The 22,514-nt window shown below is 40.6% G+C and overlaps 1 protein-coding gene across 7 annotated transcripts in view; it reads left to right on the top strand.

Annotated features, from left to right (window-relative positions):
- MAP3K13 (mitogen-activated protein kinase kinase kinase 13) overlaps positions 1 to 22,514 on the top strand; it is an 86,719-nt gene that overhangs the window by 37,674 nt on the left and 26,531 nt on the right. For 5 of the 7 annotated variants that reach the window (XM_072867971.1, XM_072867967.1, XM_072867968.1 and 2 more), the window contains exon 4: positions 20,566 to 21,140. The exons of 1 other annotated variant lie outside the window; for it this stretch is intronic. In XM_072867971.1, coding sequence (XP_072724072.1) covers positions 20,639 to 21,140 — 502 coding nt within the window. In that variant the 5' untranslated portion in view covers positions 20,566 to 20,638. Of the gene's footprint in view, positions 1 to 7,807; positions 7,853 to 20,565; positions 21,141 to 22,514 lie in introns of those variants that run through there. One more of the 7 variants, XM_072867969.1, reaches the window with a different exon arrangement.

Genomic DNA, 22,514 nt, shown 5'->3' with positions numbered 1-22,514 from the left:
TTTAATTTTTGGTTGTCCCTTACGGACAGCCCTATGGCTTGATTCAGAAAGCAAGTATTTGGTATGCCATACAGCATCTCCTGAGAGTGTCCTGCTTTGGGGTGCCTTCTACATCGTACTGCGTTGTCCAGCATTGTGCTTGAAAACAAGGATCAAAATCACCACTGCTGACAAGTTAAATGCTCTCAATTTGAATATTCTGGACCAAAAATCTGTTAATCATGATTGTAACTATTTAAAGTGTTGTCGTAACTCTTCACGAAGTGAGTAATTCTGTGTTGCAATACCTCGGACAAATCAAGAGGACTCTTCTAGGGTCTGCATTTAGCAGTGGGGGAACAGAAGTCTCTTGGGAGAGGAAAAAAAAGCAGTAAGCTGTGAAGCAAAAGCTTACTGATAGCTTCATGACTGACGCTAGTCTGGGAGAAAGATGCTGAGCAGGTTTTATTTGTCTTGAGAATATTTATATAGGGCTGATCCACTGTTCTTGGAGGAACTTCATCACAGTACTACAGAGAAAACTGTTAGTACTGAATATAGTGCCTTATTCTGGCAGTCTTGAACTTATAAATGCTTGAATTCTGCTGTCTTAATGGGCTTTTGGCAGTTTTTATAGGGTTTTTTTTGGTAGAAATCAGAGTAATATTCCTCAGAGAGGTTGTGTAACAGTAGCAAGGATGGAAAGATTTAATTTGGCAAGACCTTGTACTGCAAAAGATCAGATAATTTTTTAGCTTCTGGTCTTGCTGCAAAGCTTTCGGTACTTTGATATCTTCATAGGAGAAGAGGCCTCTAAGGTTCCAAAATATCATCTTGACCCTTTGCATCAAAGCATCATCACTATTGCTGGACAATTCTTGTGAGATGATTTTTTTTTTCTTTCCTTTACCTCCTAATACAGGAGACAACATGACTTCCTTAGGCTGGTGCTTCACTACGTTTACCATTTAGAAAAGTTCTTCTGATGGCCTAAGTAAATTTTTCTTGCTGCAGTTTGAGTCCATTACTACTTCTGCTCACCACAGATCTGGAGGATAGGTTTCCTCTGTCTTTGCAGAAACTGTTTCTATATTTTATAGAAATATATAATATCTCAGTCTTACCTTCTCTTTTTACTCTGTTCAGATTGAGCAACCTCAGTGAGTTAGCTCACTCATCCCTCATAGCTCACCTTATTAACTGTCTGTCTTTTCTTGTAGTTCTGTTGTGGTTTCTTTCTTTCTTTCTTGACAAGCCTGACCCAAAAATGGACTTTACCAAAGGCTTTATCAAAACTGAGTAGATTGGGAATTTCTGCTCCTGTCAATGGATAGAAGCTGCCTTGTTTGTGACAACTTGATATTTATCATTTGTGCTCAGTCTGTGATCCTCTCTATTCCGAATCCTTATCTACAGAACAGCTGCTCAGCAGTTGTTTCTATATTTGTGCAGGTGATTTTTTTCCTCTGAACAAAACCTGACCTTGAGGAATTGTACCGCATTTTTTAATCACTTCTCCAGTTTCATTAATTCCTCCCCCCAATACCTTTCCATTTATGCATGCCTTTTTGTGGGAATATGCCTTTTTGTGGAAGTAACATAAATTATAGGACTTTTCTTTCCACATGGCACTAATACTGAGATTTCATTGTCAGGTCTCTCATTTCTTTTGCAGGCTCCTAACCTGGGAGAGGAAAGGTGACTGTAGCTCAGTTGGCTTTAAAAGCATCCCTTATAACTGCTAATTATACGTACCTATTTTTACTTCTTTTGCAGTATTTCTCACTGCTGGCAATTCTATTAGAGTTAATTACTGTTATGGAAGACTTCATTTTGGCATGTTCTCTGGGAGGAACATTATTTTGTGACTGTTTCCCTGAACAAATAGATCTGCTTTTCTCACAGGGCCTCTGCTAAGGGTTTCTGCAAATGATTTCTAGAGGGAAAAAACCAGCAAATAAACACATTTTCATCTCTTTAGGTATATTACCCTACTCCTGACTATCTGTATTTAGGCTGACTTCCTGTTTGTTCATCCCCTCCTTGATAATTTTACAACCCATTGTCTGATTTCAACCACATGTTAGAGATGGAGGTTTTAAGATAACAAAATTTCTACAGGTTTTGTACAAACAGATGAGCGGCTTGGAAGGAGATAAATGTAAGTGCCCTCACATACCCCTGACCAAGGGAAAGGATGTGGCCTGAGTCCATGTAGCTTCAGGTGGCAGAGAGTTCCCCCAAGGAGGAAGACCTTAGCTAGCAGCTTCCCCAGCCACAAGGGTGGTGTCTGTGTGCACGTTCTGCTTCATGTGTCCTCTGTGCTTCCTGCCAGCTGGCCACGACAACTGTAAATCTGGGAAGACCTTTGTTCACTTGTGGCATTAACTGCCTTTTTAGCAGCAAGGAAATGGGCTCTAATATCTTTTATGTAGCAGTGTTTTCTTTCCTGATAGAGTTCCAGAGCTTCTCCTTATGTCTGAGGAACTGGGCTGTCTTCCTTCAGGAAGATAAAAATCTGCAAGGGTAGTTTTTTGAACTTCCCCAGTGTCATCAGTGGATGTTCTTAACGTTGTAGTGGCATGCCTTCTCCTAAAACTACACAGACTTTTATCGTGGTGAGGAGCCTGAAAGGCAGGGCTCATCTGCAAAGAGTAGGTTTGCTGGGAAAACCACCCAGAAACTCCTTAAAAAAGAATCCATACCAGCCTCAGGCTTAAACAAGGGAAGACATATAATGCATTTTGTCTTGTCATTGTCTTTTAGTGCCTTTAGTGTCTTTTTTTAAGTTCCTGGAGTGTTGCTAAAGGCAATACAAGGTTAAAGGAAGTCATCATATAGTCTTATGTACTCCTACCCGTCATATCTTGCAGAGCACACTCGGTCAAAAAAACAACTGGCAACTGTATGGAAGATGGTTTTGCTGTAAGAAGCCTCACTTTGGTAACAGAAGTTGGTAGCACTTTCATTTGAAGACCGTACGGTGGTGGTACAAGTGTCCGTGAGTTAGTTTGAATAGCTTTTGGGTAGACGCTTGAAGATATGGGTAGCTTTCTCTCAGGGTATTGTGTGTCTGTGAGTTTGTAGCCATCTCCAGCTCTCTGCTTTCATTTTTAGGCAGACCTAAACGTCTCGCTGTGGCTCACTAATGATGCTGTTTTGTGAGCAGAGGCAGCTCTGATGTTTCTAATCTGAGAGGGTCCGAGCCTTGTTCCAGAGAATAGCCCTATTGCCTGCATAGCAGCAACTTGGTCCCCAAAATGTACACCCTAGCTTCATACTACCCCAAAGGCAACTCCTTAATTGGTGGGGGGCTCATCTTCTAGCTATAGGCTCTGGGCTTTGGTGGCTCAGCAGTTGCCATGAGAGCAGTGAGGCAGGAATGGGGTCTGAAATCACTGTGGCTGTCCCACTGTAAACAAACTCCCTTACAAAACAGGGCTTGTAGTTAGGGTCTCTGTCTCAAATTGCAGCTCACCTGTTCTCATGGCATTGCACATGTCCTGCTTTTGGGCTTTTTCTCTTTGAGTGACTCTTTTTCTTTTGGTCACACTTCTTGGCTCCTAGCTCTTGGCTCTGATCCTGTCAAATTGCAGTCCTGTTCACCTGCCTTTGCAGGAAGGACTTCTCAAAGTCTCAGATCCGGGGAGATTCTGGTTAAAAGCCTGAAGATCTGATGGTTTAAGTATGATTTTTTTTTTTTTTCCCTTTCCTTCCTGTCACCCACCCCACTGCTGAAGATTAGGACATGCAGAAGAGGAATGTATGCCTACAGGGTTGGAAGAGTGGATCAAAGATTTCACAGATTTTAGAACTTGACAATAAAATGTCCCTCTAGCCATCTTATCTATGCAAATATTTACCTAGGCTTTCTCCTGTTAGAGAATCATTTGCTGTTTCACTTCACCTATTTATTCATCCAGGTAGAAAGTTTTCACAGCGGAGTCCCTGTTGTACCTCCAAGTGTGTGCTGAGTAGATTTATAAACAGCCTTATTGATGTATATTTATGAAATTAGCCTTTGAGTCACTTTCATCTCTTTTCTAATTTTCTGCTTTTGTTAGTGGAATATGCCACAAGAAGTGTTAGGCATTTGCTTTGATTTCCTGCTTCACTGTGTATTTGTTACTGGCCACCATCAGAGACGGGACACTGGGATGAATGGGCCTTTGGTCCGATGCGGCAGAACCATCCTTTGCACTCAAAGGTTGTATTAGGATTTTAGCCTAAGATCAGCGTCAAGTTACCAAGGCCTATAAATAGCAAACATATGCTATTTTTGAATATTGGCATAATATTGTTATTCTCAGTCTTCTGCAATTTTAGTAGTTTTCCAGTTCATTAAAATTGAAGGTCACAGGATTGGAGAACTTGTTAAATGATTATTTTAGGACTGGGCTCAAATTAATATGATGTGCCAACTTGAAACGTTATGCCTAGCAGATGCTGTATAACATTCCTATTAGTTACTAATTGCCTTGAAAGTACTTAATTATCTTGTCTTTTTCAAATATGGCGAACAGGTATTTTTTTAAACACTTCTAGCTTTCCTTTTTGCACCCATTACCACCAGTTTTGCCTGCTATGTCTCCTAACGGTCTAGTTACTTATTTACTCATATACCCTTTCAGAAATCCTGCTACCTGTAAACTTTTCACTAGAACTTGTGTGCTCCCATATGAACTTTTTTTTTTAATATCTTATACCCTGTTGTACTTTGTACATTTTTTTTTTTCCTATTTTCACATTAATACTGAACTAAACTTATCCGTAGAATCGTGTTTGGGTATCTGATACTTCAAAGTTCCCTGCTTCTACCAGTGTTTTTGTCTGAATGAGAAGGAGGAAAATAATTTCTCTTTCTCATATTGATCAACTTAGTTACTCACCACTGATGCATCAAAATGTAATGTGTGCTATTGAAGTATGTAGCTGCTTGCAACCATCCTGTTTTCTAACACTGCTGTTTGGCTACCAACATAATCTTGTAACAGCTATCAATTTTAGGCCAATGATTGTTTTTTCTTTTTCATAATGAGTTAAAGTAGTTATCTTGCATTTCAAATCTAAGACCTTTGTGTTTGAAAATATTAACCTGAGCTGTTGAGACATAAATGAAATTGAGTGTTGGTATCCGAACCAAGTCACCACGGAGAAGAAAATCTTAAGTTGTATGTGCAAGCTCTTTTACTGTACTGGAGTCTTCCTGGGGTTTTGTTCCCACTTATTTTCTCTGTTGGGTGTTTTTTTTTTTTTTTTTAAATGTCACTGCAAGTAACCCTTGCAAACCTCTGAAAATAATTTTTCTTTCTATTTTTATTCTGACTTTTCTCGTTCTGTAGCAATATTTCTCCTTTTCTTCCACTTCTTGCATGTGGTACTGTGCTCCCCCTTCTAGTTCCTGAATTAATCCCTTTTTGCTTTAGGGTAAGAGCATAAATTACCATCTTTGTTTCTTTTTTGAAAATGCCAGGGAAATCTGGAAGCTGTTGTTTTCATACTGTGATGGTGAGGTTGGCTGTAGGGCAGAATGTTGGGCTCTGAAGGGGAAGGGAAGGCAGGGAGTCGGAGCAGGTCCTCTGAACTAAGTAACCTGATGAAACTGGGGTTTGAAGTTGTGACACGAAGTGATCCCTTTGAAGAGATACGTCTCACTATACCTCCACTCCTGCTTCTCCTTGTGTATAGTAGTGCTCAATCTGTCATGGTTCCATTGTCTGGGTAGAAATCTCATCATTTTTGTTTTGTGACTTTTAGCTCTTAAAGAATTGATATTTCTTCAGCAAAAGTTAACCTGCACTTTCTTTGATCTTGAAAGTAGGTAACAAGAAATTTGCATTAATTTTAATTTTCTCTGGCCAGCTTTATAAAGCTCAATTCAAAAACCAAAGTCCAAAATCAAAGCTCAGTTTATTGTGGCTGCTGTTGAATTCAGAGCATACCAATACATTCCTGTCATTGCAACTGTTTGGTGGAGTGATAGTATCTAATAATACACAGTGGTACAACTAAAAGACGAAGATGTGCTGAGAAGCAGATGTAGGAGTCCAATGACTCCCCAGCGGTGTCTTTTGGTATAATGGAACTGGAGAAGAGAAGAACTGGCTGTACTGCCCTGGCTGTCCATTCCTTGCTCCATGTCAAAGATGCATAAAAAAAATAAACTGCTGTCTTAATTCATGCAAACACCTACCTATCCCCTCATATAAGTACATTTTTAGGTAAGTATTGTCTGTAGGTGTGGCTGTATTAGCCTCCAGGAAGGCTTTTGCATCCTGCCCTTCTCCTCCCTCCACACAAGTTAGTTTCAGTGGTGCTGGCTCATGTGATATCAAGTAGCACAAAATCCTTGTTTGCTAAATCCAGATCCACATTGTTGTTACATCCAGTCCTGGTTTATTTTGGGATGTTACCCAGTTTCCGTAAGGAAAGGTGGGATTCTGTCAGACATTCTCTGAAGATGTGCTCCACCAGAGTAAGTTTTGGGACATTCTATTTTAGCGTAATTGCTTCCTACTTGTTAGGAAAAGGGGTGGTGAAAATATGGAAATTTCTGACTCTTAATAATTTGGAGGCTACAAATTGTTTAGAAGGAGTTTTAGAGACCATATTGATGAATTCTGGTAAACCCTGAGATGGTGTAATGCGTAGCTTACAGCTTAGGTTTTCCTTGAAACCTTGACCTTAATTCCTGGTTATGCTCATCCCTCCACTCCTTCTCTCATATTTCAAAGATACAAAAACAAGGCAAAACTTGTGCTCTTCGCCTGTCCAGATGCAAGTTAATCATAGCTGCTCTTGCATGTATTCACCAGGACATTGCCATGTATTTGGACGTCCAAAATGATGCCCTGCGCTCTTGCATCTGGTATGCAGAATTAAGTATATGCCTTGACATGGAATTGAAAATGAAATTAAAATGGCTGGTAGGCTGTGATACATTGATGTTGTGCTCACTGTTCGTTACATACCCACAAGTGTGAAACTATGCGTGCTCCAATTTTTGTTTCTGAATGTTTCTGACGTTGTGAGCTTGTCTGCCCGCTGTTGGGAATGTTTGATGAAAGCTGAACGTGTGATTTTGTTAGTGCTCCTATTTTTATTTTGTTGGTGCTTTTGCATCATTAATCAAATACAAGCCTCCTATTGTTCTCCCTGCAGCTTCCTTCCAGTACATGCTTATATTTAGTTATTTTAATAATAATACCCAGGGTTTGTAATCCTGAAAGAAGGCAGAGAGATGATAAACTCCTTTTCTGATTACTAAATACTTTTGATTTATATAACAGATGGCTGTTATTTGATATGCTGTTGTTATCCAAGCTGTTCGGAGGGGCAGAAACTTGCTGGAGCAATGACTTGAAGGCATTAGAGGATGTCCTCGCCCAGTCCTCTCCGTGGAATGGCAGCAGTGATGCCATTTTACCCAACAGCTTGACTTCAGTTACAAACAAATTGTTTTCAGTGTCCTCTCCCCCCCCTTGCACACGTAGTACAGAGGCGTGCAGCCCTCCCAGCTGGCGGGGGAGCCCCGTGTTTCGGGGCAGCTTGGCGGTGGGCTCGGGCTGTTTGGTGCCCAGATTTTTGCTGGCAGAAGGTGGCCGGCGGTGCCTGCGTGGATTGGCTGCCCCCCTGCTCCCTGCTCCCTCTCGTGGTGCGCAGCCCCAGCCAGCGCCGCCGAATCTCGAAACAGCCCGATTTATATCCATTCATGAATCCGTGACGTCAGCACGCTTCTGTGCTTCTTTGCAGCAGGCTGCAGGATTGTGTGGGTGGAATTTCCTTTTATTTTGCAACACTTCCTTTTTTTTTTTGCGCCTTCCATCTTTTTAAAACAAGAAAATGGAGCATCACATAGGAAATCTTAATCCTTGTAAGTATTTAGATGAAAATCTCTTTTTTGAAGCGTGTGTGTTTGTGTGTGTGTTTAATGGTCAGTGTTACCCTTTCGCCATTTATTTCAGAAGGACAGATGGATGTTGCATTTGTGATGTGAAAAGGCTGAAAAAATGATGCTGAGAGAAGGGAAGAGGAAACGTGAAACCTTAATTTATCCATCACTGCATATAAATCTGATAGCTGGCCTGTCCTTTTGCTTGTCAGTGTGCTAGACATTTTTCAGTTGCAATTTTGCACGTTATCTTCTTGTGCCCCCCTTTTAAAGGGGGAGGGAATGGCAGTGGAGGATGGATATATATGGAATATACAGGGAATGACATAAGAATTACTAGAGATAGTATAAAGAAGCAGAATTGTATATTTTGTCTTCTAGGCAATTGTAATTTTTTTTCCTTGTGGGCTCATCAAACAATTCTTCTGTTGTGTTACAATAATAAATAATCTAATTTTATTTTTGACACGAAGAAGAGATGTGTTTTTCTTTCTATCAGCTGGGTAGGAATTTGTTCCTTTATTATTGAAAATAGCAGTTTGAGCTGTGTCTGTTGTGCTGAACACATGATTTTTAGCCCTCATTTTCCTAATAGATGAGGAAGCTGGGAGTACCATTGCAGTTAATGATACTGTTCACTGGGGCAAGATTTGTCATATTCTTGCTTACCTGAATGGGGCATGATGTCATGTTTTCTCCCAGTTAAATGAGTGGAGCTGCTCTTTATTTTTGTTTTGGGGGGGTGGTTTAGGTACTGCAATAGCTTAATCATATCAAGCCACATGTGTGTCTCAAGAAAATTAAAAATTGGCTATTTTAAGTTCATCTGGAGAAAAATGACATCAAGCCCATGTGTTTGGATATACTGATTTTATCAATAGGCAGTCTGTTCAATAGAAGAAACTGAAGGAAAGTATTTTGATGGATAATTTTGAGGGAGAAAATATGAAAATATTTGAAATAAAAACCAAATGGATGAGTGAAATGAGAGATTCAGCTGGTCTGACTCACAGATGTGGGCACTTTTCACAGTAACTGCTGTGTGTGTAGCCACAGACATCTTGGGATATCCTAGAAGGCGGAGGTTAAAGTTGTCATCGGTTTAAAAGTTTTTGTTACTATCCTTTTTGTTGTGTCCTCAAAGGTATGAGTGTTTTTGTTTCTAGAGAGGGACTACCCTTTGAACCTCTGTTTCTGTAACAGACTTTGGCTGTGAAAAACAAATAAATAATGATTTTGATGTAGTGGGGTTTTTTGTTTGTTTGTTTTGCTTTAACACCAGTTTTGTTTCCTGTATTTTGGGCCTCCAGTCTGATTCTTTGATCTAGAATGGTCCTGTCATTCAGATTTGTCTTTGTCCCCTGCTGCCTGATAGTTAAATTTATAGCTGGCATTCATTTTGACCCCTGTGTCTGGAATTAGCAAATAACTTCTGGCACAGAATATATGGTAGGGACTCTTACTGCTTCTCAGCTATACATGAACTTGTGTTTAAAAATGTATGGGTGGTTGTTGTTTTTTTCTGGTTGCATTAGTAACCTTCCTCTTTTGTCCCCTGTTGTAAAGAGTTGGTAAGTGGCTTATCTCCAGTGGATGAGAAAATTGAGTAATGATTTATTTGAAAATCTCTTCATAGGTAAGCAGTTTCACAATTAGTAGTTATTAAAATATGGTTCTGCTCTAAGCAAAGGCAGGATAAGAAAGGTTTTACAGTATTTCCTGTTTTCTTATGACTTTTTTACAGCAAATATGAGATGGTGACTGATTAGACTGGAGTTGTTCATATCTGGTACCTGTTCCAGGCTTTCTGCAGTGGAGATGCATGGAGTGGATTTCAAATAGCAGGACTTCTCAAAATGGCAGAGTCTTTAAGTAAAACTTTAATACATAAAAATAAAAGAAGTCTGACATTGGTCATATGAACAGATTTAAAATCAGTGCAGGTTCCTCTTCAGCTTTGGTCCCTGGGGCCAGGGTAGGCAGGGGAAGGCGTCCAAACCTTGCCGTGCATAGAACATTTTAGCCAAGCTCTCGTCTGAGATCCCGTGTTTGGAGGAAGACAGCAGCAGACTTACTGTTTTACAACTTCCAGTGAGTTTCTCAGCCATAACTGAATCAAAATGAGTCAACTGAGGCCAATGTTACCTCTGCATCTGCAGAAGAGGCTGAAGCTCTCAGGTGTTTGGCACTTCAGCAAGCCCTGGCCAGCTTATGGGACTTTTTGGTTTTTTAATCCCTCCTTGGCAAATATGTCCCATGCATGGGCTTTAGTCTTTTGTAGGCTGCTGTTTTTGTGACATTACAGCAAATCACTCTTGCTTCTTGGGGAAGAGGGCATAAATATTTCACCTAAAACACATACTACTTTGGGTTGAATAACAAGTTGGCAGCTGCAGCAGAAATACCGAGGTGGGCCGGGCACAGAAACACTGTGTGTACTTACTCCCACCCCTATAAATACTCAACATGTATTTTGACCTCTGTCCTCTTTCCCTGTTTACAACTTCAACCGAAAAGTCGGTTGTTGGAGTGGGTTCAAAGGCATTAGCAACAATTGGGTGTAGGCCAGGGTGAGGAATAGATTTTTTTCTGTGTAGAGTACGCGGGCTTTGTAATCCTCCAGTGAACCTTTAATTGTTTGTATTGTTTCTTCTGGAGCAGTCACTAGCTCAGTGTGAGAGGTGTTGTAAGGGAAGGAAGGAGAAAGTCCTGGCAGGGTGTGGGTGGGAGGCTGGACTTTTTCCAGCATAGGGGGCTTGAGGAAAGGAGGTCTCTCTGTGTGGACATTTTCTTCATTCCTAGGATGTTTGTCCTTTCCTGTCCCCAACCTGTTACTCTGTTACCTTCAGGTCTTCTGGAAGACACCAAAATCAGTAATGCAGCTGTACAGCTGTGGCTTTTCTGCTGAAATACAGAAAATCTAACATCACCATCCTTTTGTGCCTGAGGAGATTCTCAAATGTTGGTTTGTCAACCAAAAAGCAATCTAGTAGGGATGAAGCAAGGGGCTGAGCGCTGCTTTGGAAGGTCTCTGCAGGGTGTTAGATGGCACGTGTTATGTCGGGCCTGTGGAGGGTCCTCTATGGTTCTTCAGTCCGTGACTGTGTGTTGTGTGTGCTGTCTTGATTGTGTTACCATCACGTAAAGCTCTAGTGGCCCAAGAATAGGATCACACCTCTCGGATGTTGCTCTAACCCCTTAGGCTGTGTCAGTAATACCGGCTTAATAGAGGCTCCTGAGTAAGTCATTGTGCTTGCTTCTCTATCAAGGAGTAATCCTCTTTGCTCGTAGAAGTGTTATGGTGCTTACTAAATACAACTTAGTACTCCTGTCATTTCTCATCTGAGACATCTGCCAGCTGGATTTCAATTGGATGCCCCTTCCCATCAGGTGCACACACTCTGGTACCTAGTGTAATGTTGATAGAGGCCAAAGCATTACATGAACCCCAGTAATTTTTGTACTTTCATGGATAGTTTTTTAGTTACTTTAATACTGGGTATGAAGCATGTAAGCTGTTAGTGCTGAGAAGCTTGTGTGTATAGCTTTTACATGTCAAGTGTGCTTTGCAAATATTGAATAATTCATATCTACTACAAAAATAAGAACAAGCATGTGAGTGAATTTACCTGGGACCAGTTTGATGCCTCACATGAATTGAAGTGCGAGTTTGATTCATTCACTGGATTCCTGAAAATAGCACTTTCATATTGATCTTCATCCTCAAAGATCTTTCAGGCATTAATTAATCTTAACACTAGTCCTTGGAGAAAAATATGATGTTTCAGTTCTGCAAGTGGGGGAAATTACAAGATACTGTTCACTGGTAATACTGGAACATTTTAATGGCTTCATGTGGCAATGTCAAAGAGGCTGTAAGGCATCTGTGAACTTAACTTTGAGATTTTCCTGGTTTTGTAGTTGTAAAATATTTGAATTTAAATCCTTTAACTGTTATTGCTATTTGGTAATATAACATAGATCTTTAATGAGGTAAGAAAAAAGTGCAGAATTCTGAAGGGTGAAGAGAGAAAAGGAGTAGAGCAGAGCCTGAAGTCTGTGACTGGGTTTTAAAAGTTGTTTCATACTATGAAGACAGCTGGAAAGATGAAAGAGAAGAGTGTAACTTAAGGTCATTTCTAAATTTTGATCTAAGACAGATTCCAATAGTAATTTCGTAGTATAAAAGGCTAATCAGTGTTTAGTCTGTCTTTTATACCAGCTAAATGTTTTACAATACTATTGATGAGCCTGTGATGGAGGGTATCAATGGTCAATTAGATGTCGGAACATTGTATATGAAACTTTGGTGTTTAATGTATGCACATAGCTCAAGACATGCAAACAACCAGAGTGAGGGAAAACAGAAGTAGCAAATGGACATACAAAGTTAAACCGATTTTTGTGAGGTGAAATTCTTGTAGCAGTATGGTACAAGATGGTCCTTGGTTTGTTATCCCTACCCCCCAAAGGGAGGTGGCTGATAGATTATCTTTTCTTCAAAAACCAAGGACCTTAATTCAGAAACACAGAGAAGGGCTGCTTTGCAACAGAAACATGTAGTACCAAAACCCTGCAGTGAATGTAAGAATCATTATGCAACATCACTTATTTCCTATGGCATCAGATTATGCAATTTCTGAGCAGAAGAATGCAAAGCCCTGGAAGAACACAGTAGCATTTTAGCAGATCCAAAAATACCTCATACAGGATAGAGGAAGCATTTATGTATGTAGGGCTGAAAATACACAGTTATGTAAGCTGCTTATTTCACAAACTGTGCTTTGCAAAGCTGGCTAGCAGGTGAAACAGGAATCAATCTCGCTTTCATTGAAATCAGCTGAAGAGGTCTCCCTGAATACAAGGGAGAGTGGATTGGCTGTTTGTCTGCCTTGTTCGCAAAGATGATTTTTTTCTTTTTTTGTTCCTTGTGCCAAAAAAAGAAGTGGATGCTTGATTTCTTTTTCCAAATCAAGCACTTCTTCTCCACTCCCCACAAATTTGTGACCTTATGTTGAAGGAGTTCCTAGTTAAATATTTGTCTAGTGTTTGTGGAGGTAGAAATTCATTCCTATGCTGAGAGCCAGTGCAGATGCACAAATTTCAAGAGTCAACACAGTTCTTTTAAGGTGAAGTAACGCTTTGGGAATCTATTAAATTTCTTTGGAGGAGTCAAGAGCATGTGAGAAAAGGGGATCTGGTTGATACAGTCTGTTGGGATTCTGGCAAGAATACTTACCAGAGACTCTTGAAGAAACTAAACAGCTATAAAATAACAGGGATACCCCTCTCACAGGCAAATGATTGGTTAGATGGTATGAAATAAGAGTAGGGATAAATAGACAGTAATGTTGAAACATTTTTCTCTAAAAGGAGTTGTCATACGGCTCTGCTTTGGAGGTTGCACTATTCATACTCTTTTCACCTTTTCTTCCCTTATCCAGATCATTTAGGAATATGCTGAAGCAAAAGCATGTAGGCTGTGAGACTATGGAAGTAAGATGTTCAGGATAATAAACATGTAAGCCAATTGCAGAGAGTACTGGAAGGCTCTCATGAACTTGGGTGATAAAATGTTAGTGAAATATAGTTTTGATTAAATACAATTTAATCTTAACATCCTGTACATAAGAATTAGGCTCTGAACTAGCTTTTGCTGCTCAAGAATGAGATCTTAAGGTTGTAGGAGACCTGTGGAAGTTAGCTCAGTGTCCTGAAGCATGCTTAGACATCAGGTAGCATTAGAGGAATAGTTAGGAAAGAAATGAAGAACAAAAATTATGATTATGCCTTTGTACACTTCTGTGGTGTGCCCACATTGGGGATTCTGTCTGTGGTCTTACTCCCCCGTTTCTAAGATGATATAGGAGAAATGGAAAAGATGTAGAGAGGTGATCAAAGATACAGAGCAGCTTTCATATGGTGAATTAATAGGTAGTGTGGGAATTTTTAGGCTTGAAAAAAGATGTCAGAGGGGAGAATGAGATAGTTCATAAAATCACAGCTGGCATTAAGAAGATAAATAGGGTTCAGGTGTCATTGAAATGGTGACCAGCTGGTTGTTCGAAGAATGGAATTAGATGAGAGATGCAAAGTGAAGAATAGTTGGTGTTACCTTATGTAACATACAGTTAAGCTACAAAACTCCTTGCCACAGCATAGTGGTTGCCAGAGTGTTCTGGTTAAAAAAATTCTTTGACATATTTGCACAGGAAAAATATAGTTGTGGCCTATAGAATAGAAAAATACCACTGTGTGCTGCTGATGGAGAAAGTCAGTGAGCTGCAGATCATGGAGAACTGGGTAGGACTGCCCTGGGGAGGTTTTGCTGCCTACAGATCCTTTCTTGGGTTTTGGAAGCAGGAAATGGGGATAGATGAACCTGTCATTCTGGTGTGGTATGGTTTCTTCTTATGCTGTAGTCTAGGTGCCACTTATTTCCACTCTAACATGTATAAGGTGCATAGCAAACCTCCAGCTGGCTCTATGAACAGAGCTTGAATTCAGCCATTATGAATATTTCTTGGCTGGTATACTGTACTATTTTTGTCATTGTCAGAAAGGGTTCAGACCAGAAAGCTAGACAGCGGTCTCTTTCTCACTGATACAGTGGCAGACAAAGATATATTACAACTGTAAAATCTCTTGCCAAAAATGGTGTCCCTGTTTTAGGATAGACTGAACATATTGAATAAAGGCTAACTTAAATCACCAGACACATGAATTCAAGTGTCTGTTGTGATAATGTGGACGTAGCTACATACAACATAGTTACATGTCTGTGGTCTCATGTGCTTAATGCCTATGGCTGTGCTAAAATATTCTGTTAACATTTTAGAATGATCATGATAGTTGTGAACCCTAAGCAGTTGCTACCACATAGCTCAGGTGATGATTACGGTGTCTGCAAAAGTTAGTCATCTTATGTTGAGGTCGCATCCAAATATTTATTAGAGAAAGGAATTAAAAGTATATATTCCAGTCAGTATTCTGCAGGAGGTACAGAAGTAGTGTAGTATTTATGTGACAACCAGAAAGAACAGGGCAAAGCACAAAAAAGCCAGTGTTACAACACTTCAGTTTTCCCAGATAAATCTGCTGTTTTCTTGTAGAGTAAGCTAGGATACATGCATAAATGTGTTCAGAGCTGTTGCAGTGACAGTCAGAAAAGCTCAAGTGGGTCAGATGAAGAATTTTCAGCTGTTTTATCAGAAATTAATTATGTTTTGGCAATGTCATAATAGTAATATCTAAAAATAAGGCTGGATTGTGGCTGAGCAGGTGTGAGATGGGACTTACGTTGTGATGTGGAAGAAACATGCTTCCTTGAAGGAGCACTGTGTCTCAAGAAGGAGATTGAGTGCTTAAAAAACCCCCGAGCTTTTGCCTTGGGCTACTCCATAGTTAGCTTAAAGATTTGCCCATAACATAGGCTAGACTGCATCGAGTTGATATGGCCTAGCTTAATAGCGTAGTTTCTTTTTTGAAAACCTAACAAAATAGAGCTCCCCCCGCGCGTCCCCCTCCCTCCCCCCAGAAGGGAAAGAAAGGCAGAGCAATTCTGGGTGAAGCTTCAGGATATGTTAGTTTGCAATTCCTTCCTTTGAATATTGTGACTTTAAAAAAAAAAAAACAACCCAAAACAAACCCCCTGAAAACAAAGAGGTTGCATTTTGATGATGTGTAACTCATTCTCTATTAATAAATCTGCTATTACAATTTGTGTTCAAAACAACCATGCAAAACACAAGCATATATTCCAAGTAATGTAAAACCATGAAAGTGCAGCATAAGAGGAGTATCTGATCCACTCATACAGCATTTTCCTCACCAGGAGGCCAGGAAAAGAAAAAGTTTGTTGGAATCCTGTGTAATAAAAGCACGTGATTTCAAAACCGAAAGGTCAGAAGTGACAGCCAAAGCTCTGGTACTTGCCAGCTCAGCAACTCTCAGTGCTTTCCTGTGCTGAAGTTGTACAGTGTGGACAATCAAGAGGTGGGAGAGGACTGTGTATCAACCTGTTGTAAAAATTCCATGTAGAAATTGAGAGAGAATCACAAGGGGCAGGAGAACTCAGCTGCAAGATAGGCGTAGCAGGATAACTATACTTTATAAGCATGCTTTTTGCAGTTTTGTTAGGTTCTAGAACATTTTAAAGGATTGTCTTAAGCCAGGAGTATTGCACTAGTCTTGAGATGATACACACATAAATTGCAGTCATATTATCAGTGCAGAAAGGTGTAGTTACCTTGCTGTACCTAATGCAGCCAGAAGGAAATCACACTGAGTACCAGGAAAAAGCAAGGGAACTCCAGGGCTTGAATGTAAGTAGTGATACAGACAGGAATCTCTTCTGTCCTTGATATTTGCCATGTATCAGCCAGCTAGTTTCTGCCAGCTGCTCTTTTTCAGCCCTTAAATGTGGATCAGACAGTTGCTCTTATTTCCTTTGTATATTGGAAATGCAAGCATACAATATGCTTGACTGGGTAATATAGGAAATAGTGCTTCAAGGAAACTAACTTAATATTACAAGACATTTGCTGTTAGGAAACTGAACGGCGACCACTTTGTACTTATGCAACCTTTACAGCATACTAACATTTTGTTTGTGTGCTGTATCTGGAATTGTGATTTGCTACTCTATTTTTAGCACAGCTCTTTAAAGGAGAAACTTCCATTATGGTCCATGCAAGGCATTTGTTTAACTCTGCCTTGTCTTCAAACCTGACCATTGCTTTGACACTCTCATAAATATTGGGCTTGTATAGGCAGCTGTGTGCTTTGGTTGCTTTGTGTGTGAGAACACTTATTAGGTAGATGTTTCCAGGAGCAGACACAGTATCAGGCAATGTGAGAGCATGCCTTGTGATAACTGATTCACCCGCTCTGGTGCTGATTCGGGTAAACTGTCACTTTTCTAATAGTTTTAAACTGCAGTTTGGGCTGTCTGACGTGTTGAGGTGCAGTCTCACTCTTCCTGGCAGAGGTGCACTTTGTGCTCCTTTTGTCTGGAAAAATGCTTTGCCTGGAAATGGTATAATTTACAAGAAGTTGTGATCGTACAAAGCAACACTGAACCTCAAATTTCCTTATAGATGTAAAATAAATTTGTTAGCTGCAGAGTGCATGAACTCATCAAAATAGTTCAAATCAGAGGGTCTGCCTTGAAGTCTGCTTTTGCAGCAGCACTTCATGAAATCTGAGTAACTTAAATATGCACACAGTCCTCCTACACACACAGAGCTTTCAGCTTTTGACTTTAAGACTGCTACAGCAGAAGAAGCATGCTCAGCAGAAGAAGCATGCTACAACAGAAGCATTGCTAAGATAGAAACAGAATGCCGCTTGACTATGCTCTTCACTGTAAAAGTTAGAGGCACATACAGATCATAAACATCCCAAGTGGCAAACAGTCTATATATAATGAAACTCAAAACTTTCAAGAAAATGTTTTTCTTTGCATTGAATGAAACTAAGATTTCTTTTACTGGAAAGAGTTCAACATGAACAATCTCAGCCATATCTTTGGTACTCTGACCAAAAGAATAGGGGAGGCATGACGATAAAGCTTGAAAAATGCTCTTCATCCCTTGTTTGAAGAGATGGCAGGGTCAAAGACAACCTAATTTGTCTGTGTTAAATCAAATTTTGCGAAGGCAAGATGTTGCACATTGCAGAATTTACTGTAATATAAGTTAATTAAAAAAATACATTTCCCCAACAAGTCAGCATTGATGCATTGTGGCAGAAACTGCCTTCTACCCCCCACCAATGTATCTAGACCACTTTACTTCAAGTTGGCTTGATATGAAGTTGTTTTAAAATAAATGCTGCCATCTCATGCTCTCAAAACAATGAGTTCACTACACCTCTGAAAAATCAGGCTGCTTATGTAAGTACCTAAATAAGGCTGTATCATGCCAGTTTGAAAATAATTTTGTAACTTTTGCATGTCTCCTCTCCCCATAAAGCAGATACAGTGACATATAAGATGGCAGGGCAGTGTGCTTAAAGGCTTTTTTTAAATTTGAAACAGCTAAGTCTTGGAGAAGGCAATTTGATCTGGTAAGACAGACCTGATGTCCCCGAATCTGGGGGTTTGTTCTTGGCTGGGTTATCGTAGCCAAGGCTGAGCTGTGTTGTGATAGCCCTGCTGCAAGTAGGAGGGAGGTTGAACCTGATAGCTTCCAGAGGTCCTTTCCAGCCAATATACCTGTAATTCTGTGACCAGCCTACTATACAGCACAGAAAATGCACGTGACTTGCCTGAACTTCATCTTTTTATTGAGATCAAAAACCGGGATTCTCTGTGTACACTTGCACTGTCTGCTGTATTGAGCCCTGATCTCAGTGGGAGGCTGCAGGTGTCTGTAGGGCAAATAATACCAGAGTAGAAGTGAACTGAGGGTCAGGGCAGTCTAGTAGCTATTAGCAGCATAAAGTATATATGTTGTGGTGCTTCAGTGACAGGATGGAAGAGAGAGGCTTAACTTTCCAAGCAATACTGACAAATACATGAGGGGAGGAGTTGTCACATAAGATACTGATAATCCATTTAGAAACTAGGAAAATATGAAATATGTACAGGAAAATCTGTTCTTTCTCTGTTAAATCTTACACGATCATGCATTGTGAAGTCAGAAAACTACACAGAAAGGTAAAAGCAAAATCCTACCCTTTATTAGAAAGTGTATTTTGAGAGTTGTCTACCAGCAAAACAATTTTATCCTCCAAGTCTGATTTAATCCTTAATGCACTTCCCATTGTTTAAATTTGAGATACTTTTGGGATGCTGTTACCCCAGATTCTTGTTTTGGCTCTTACTCTAGGGTTTCTTGCAGGTGAAACTGAGTGATGTTTTATATACATTGCTTAATATGCTGTGTTATGAAAAGCAGATCCCTCTGTAGGAACACTGGTCACATTTTGCTTTTGCTTAAAGAATCACTTGTGTCTCTCAGACTTTTGGAAGTGAGCAGGGGCAGTGCCCAGGAGCACTGAATTGGAGTAGTTTTGGTATTTTTCTGAAATTCTGTTCAGGTCTGAAACTTTTCCCTTCTTTATATTGACAACAAGATCTGTGATCATTTAACAACTGCTACTAGTAGTAACCATACTACTGCAGTCACCCTACAGCTTCCCACACTGGGGAATCAGTCATTGTAATGCTGGTCACAGGTAGATCAGGAATAAACAACTCTGAGCTTCCTCTACAAGTCTAATTCAGCTCCTTTACTAGTTGTAGACTGTGCTGCAATTTTTGCCTCACTTGCTATTTTGCTTTCTTTTAAACAACAAAGTTTACAACCTAAATTACTTTCTTCTAATGAAGCTTTCATGCATACCCCATGTGATCAGGAAGAAATATGGGAACATAAAACAGGCTCCTGGCTGTTCCAATTTGTTGCTTCTGCTGTTGGAGAGGGGCTGAAGCCCAGGGCATGAGCTTTTCGTACACCAGGCTGAAGGTGTTATCTCTCATCTCTGTAATGACCTCATCTTGAGAAGTTATGGGACTGAGCTGTTCCCTTTCGATTGGCTGCGTGCTACCTGGCCACCTCTTTCTTCCTTTCAGTGGCTGTTTGCAGAGCCTGGGACTTTGCACCCAGTGTAACTGATCTTACTTTTTAACAAAATAGTTTCCGTTACTGCCATTCCTCCCCCCCCCCACTTTGTATGGAATTTGAAATTGGACTTTGTTCTTTGTTACAGGCTGAATGTGCTTAATTACTTCTGGCGCAAAGTTAGAGACTCTTGTTTCAGAAGTGGCTCTACCCCAGAAAAGTGCTTTGGCAGTGGACAGCTATCACAGCGCGACCCTCCACTGTTGGCCTGGCTCTGTAGAGAGGTGGCACTATGCTGGATTGTGGAAAAAGGGTCTTTCAGTGGAACGTGTAGCAAGAGAAGAGCGATGGGGAGCTTTTGAAAAGGGACACCAGCTCCGAATTTATATGCAGACTACCGGGAACTTCATGCAGGGGGAAGGCAGAGCAGTGGGAGGAGATGTTCTTCAGGCTTGTGGAAGGAGGGAGATCAGAGACGAGGGTATATTGTTCCTGTGAAGCTCTGTAATTCTTAGTTGTTTATGACGGTGACGTACATGGTTAGAGAATGTAACATATCTTGCTACATTGAACTTGAAAGGATTAAACTGAAGGACCAGGATGGTCATAACTAGGTGGGGCTCTGAGGGAGCAGCTACAAGCCATCCCTTGGTGGACTCAAGGTACCTGTATCACTGTGCTTTGTTTCTCTACGCCTTGTCTCAAGGATTTGCAGAGGAATCCTGAGCTTGTGGGCTGTGCCATACCCAGAAAGAATGACTGGACTCAAACCATACCTGAGCTGGGACACACCTGGGGGTCAGCTTCAGTCTGATAAATGCTATAGTAACCATGAAGAAACAGCTCTTTGCTGCAAAGAGTCTTTCATGGTTTTGACCTTTAGGCTTTCGTTTAAAACTTGTGGTGTTTGTTTACTGGGCACTTCCTGCAGTAGGTTACTGAGAGTACTGTGTGAGTGGAGTTTCTGTTGGAATAATTTATTTGCTTCTTTTAGGGCAGTAATTATTTACTAAGTATCAGCAGTTGTCTGGAATGTCTAGTTAATTATCAGCTCGCCTCTGTGAAAGTGCATGTAGTGAAAATACTTAAATAAAAATTTGAAAGTTGTTCTTTTTCCCCTCATTTCAGGTACTGGGTCCATGTGTCACATCTGAATTGTATTGTACTAATTCTCTAAGTACCAACTCAGACCATCTCCTTGATGCACACTCACGGCATCATGGCCAGTACTCAGGAGCGCCTGAGCTCATCTTCCTCTCCAAACTCGATCGGCAAAGCTTTCTGTGAAGATAAAGACTTTAGTAGGTTACATGATGAACATGCACCTACTGGAAACCAGCCGTCCCCCGAGCTCATAGAGGATGTGCGTGAGAAAGGCTTGCTGCAGGCAGACCTCATTGAAAACATGAACAGCCCGGTCACTGCAGCAGTGCTGACCAGCATCAGCGAGGACTCTAGGGACCAATTTGAGAACAGTGTGCTGCAGCTGCGAGAGCAGGATGAGTCTGAAACAGCCATTCCTCAGGGCAACAGGAACACTATGGATGGAGAGAGCAACAGTGGAGCAGATGATGTTAAAGTCCAGTTCAACAGATCAGGCAGTGGGAGCGGTGGGTTTCTTGAGGGGCTTTTCGGTTGTCTGAGACCCGTGTGGAACATCATAGGCAAGGCATATTCCACAGACTACAAACTACAACAGCAAGGTAAGTAGGGAAGCAAACCTTTATTGCTTATGGGGGAATGTGAGAAGATGAGGAAAGCAACCCATGGCTTTTTCCCAGCTTTCCATGTGACTGTTTTTGTCTCATGTGGCCCTACTGTGGGTTTGCAAAGAGAAATCCTGCACTGTACAGCCAACGGCTGTCATTTGTAGCAAAGGCAGCTCGTGATGGAGTCAAAAACAATTGCCTGTTCTGACCCATGCCTTGGACCGTTGTGGCAAGGTCTGAATCTGAACCGAGTGTTTGTGTAAGTGAGGATCAGAAAGAATTGTGTTGAACACAGGGATTGTACCAACTACTTCATTTCTGCAGTTTTTTCATGCCAGATGAAAAACATAGGCATAGGTATTTTCATCATGCCAGGTGAAAAACATTGACATAGGCATTTCTACTCCTGTATGTGTATGTGAAGACTGTCTCCAGTTGACCACCAAATAGCAGAAGTATTGCTTCTCTATGGGCGTATTACATGAACTTTTATGTCTTTCTGTTCAGGAGTAATTTTACTCTTTGAAATATCATTCACTACTTATCTTTGCAGAAACATGTCCTTTAATGTTTATACCTTTTAAATTTAGATGTATAAATGTGTAAGTGTAAATGTATAAGTGTGTGGAAAAAAAAGTGTGTATATATATATATATAAAAATATATAAAATATGTAGTTTGGGAATAAGTAATGTCCAGCCAATTGCATACATATATCTTTAGGGGTTACTGAAAGCTAAAGAGCAGAGTCTGCTCTGCCTTTGGTGTCTAATTTCTCCCCTAGCACGGGGGAAGGGAAGTGGCAGATGGGAAAAGAACAAGCTGTCATTAGAATTAAGGAGCTGAAATGGTTGAGGCTTATCGGAAACGGGAACAGCCTGACCACCATACTATAGCATGGGGTAGAAGTCTCCTGTGTTGCTGTGATCATGACTCAGTATTAATCAAATGGTTTTCTGGCATAGACAAATTGTAAGATATGTGGTCAGAAAACCCATGAGTGGTTCATATCTAAACCCCAGAGTTGGGTTGGGGAACAGTTTCTAATATGAGGGAACAGAGCTGTTAACATGTTGGGTGAATCTGCCTTGAAATAAACATACTACTTCTTCCTAGAGTCAGTCATTTCCAGTTCATAGCTCTGAGCAGGGAAATCCACCTCTGCATTGCAGAATGGCAGGTGCCTCCTAAGCAGCAGCCTCTTATCTATAAGACCTCTGTGCTCAGCAAGAGTTTACTTGTTTTTGAAATCCTTTGGCAAAGTTGGTTCTAAGTTTTGTCTGCATGTTGTAAACTCAGTATGTCACACGTGGTTGAGTCTATAAATAAAAAAAAAATGACCGAAAATTCCTTGGGGAATTAACGCTA

Source organism: Ciconia boyciana, chromosome 7 (assembly GCF_034638445.1).
Source record: "Ciconia boyciana chromosome 7, ASM3463844v1, whole genome shotgun sequence".
NCBI classification, from domain to species: Eukaryota; Metazoa; Chordata; class Aves; order Ciconiiformes; family Ciconiidae; genus Ciconia; species Ciconia boyciana.
This window is presented reverse-complemented; position numbering and strand designations above follow the sequence as displayed.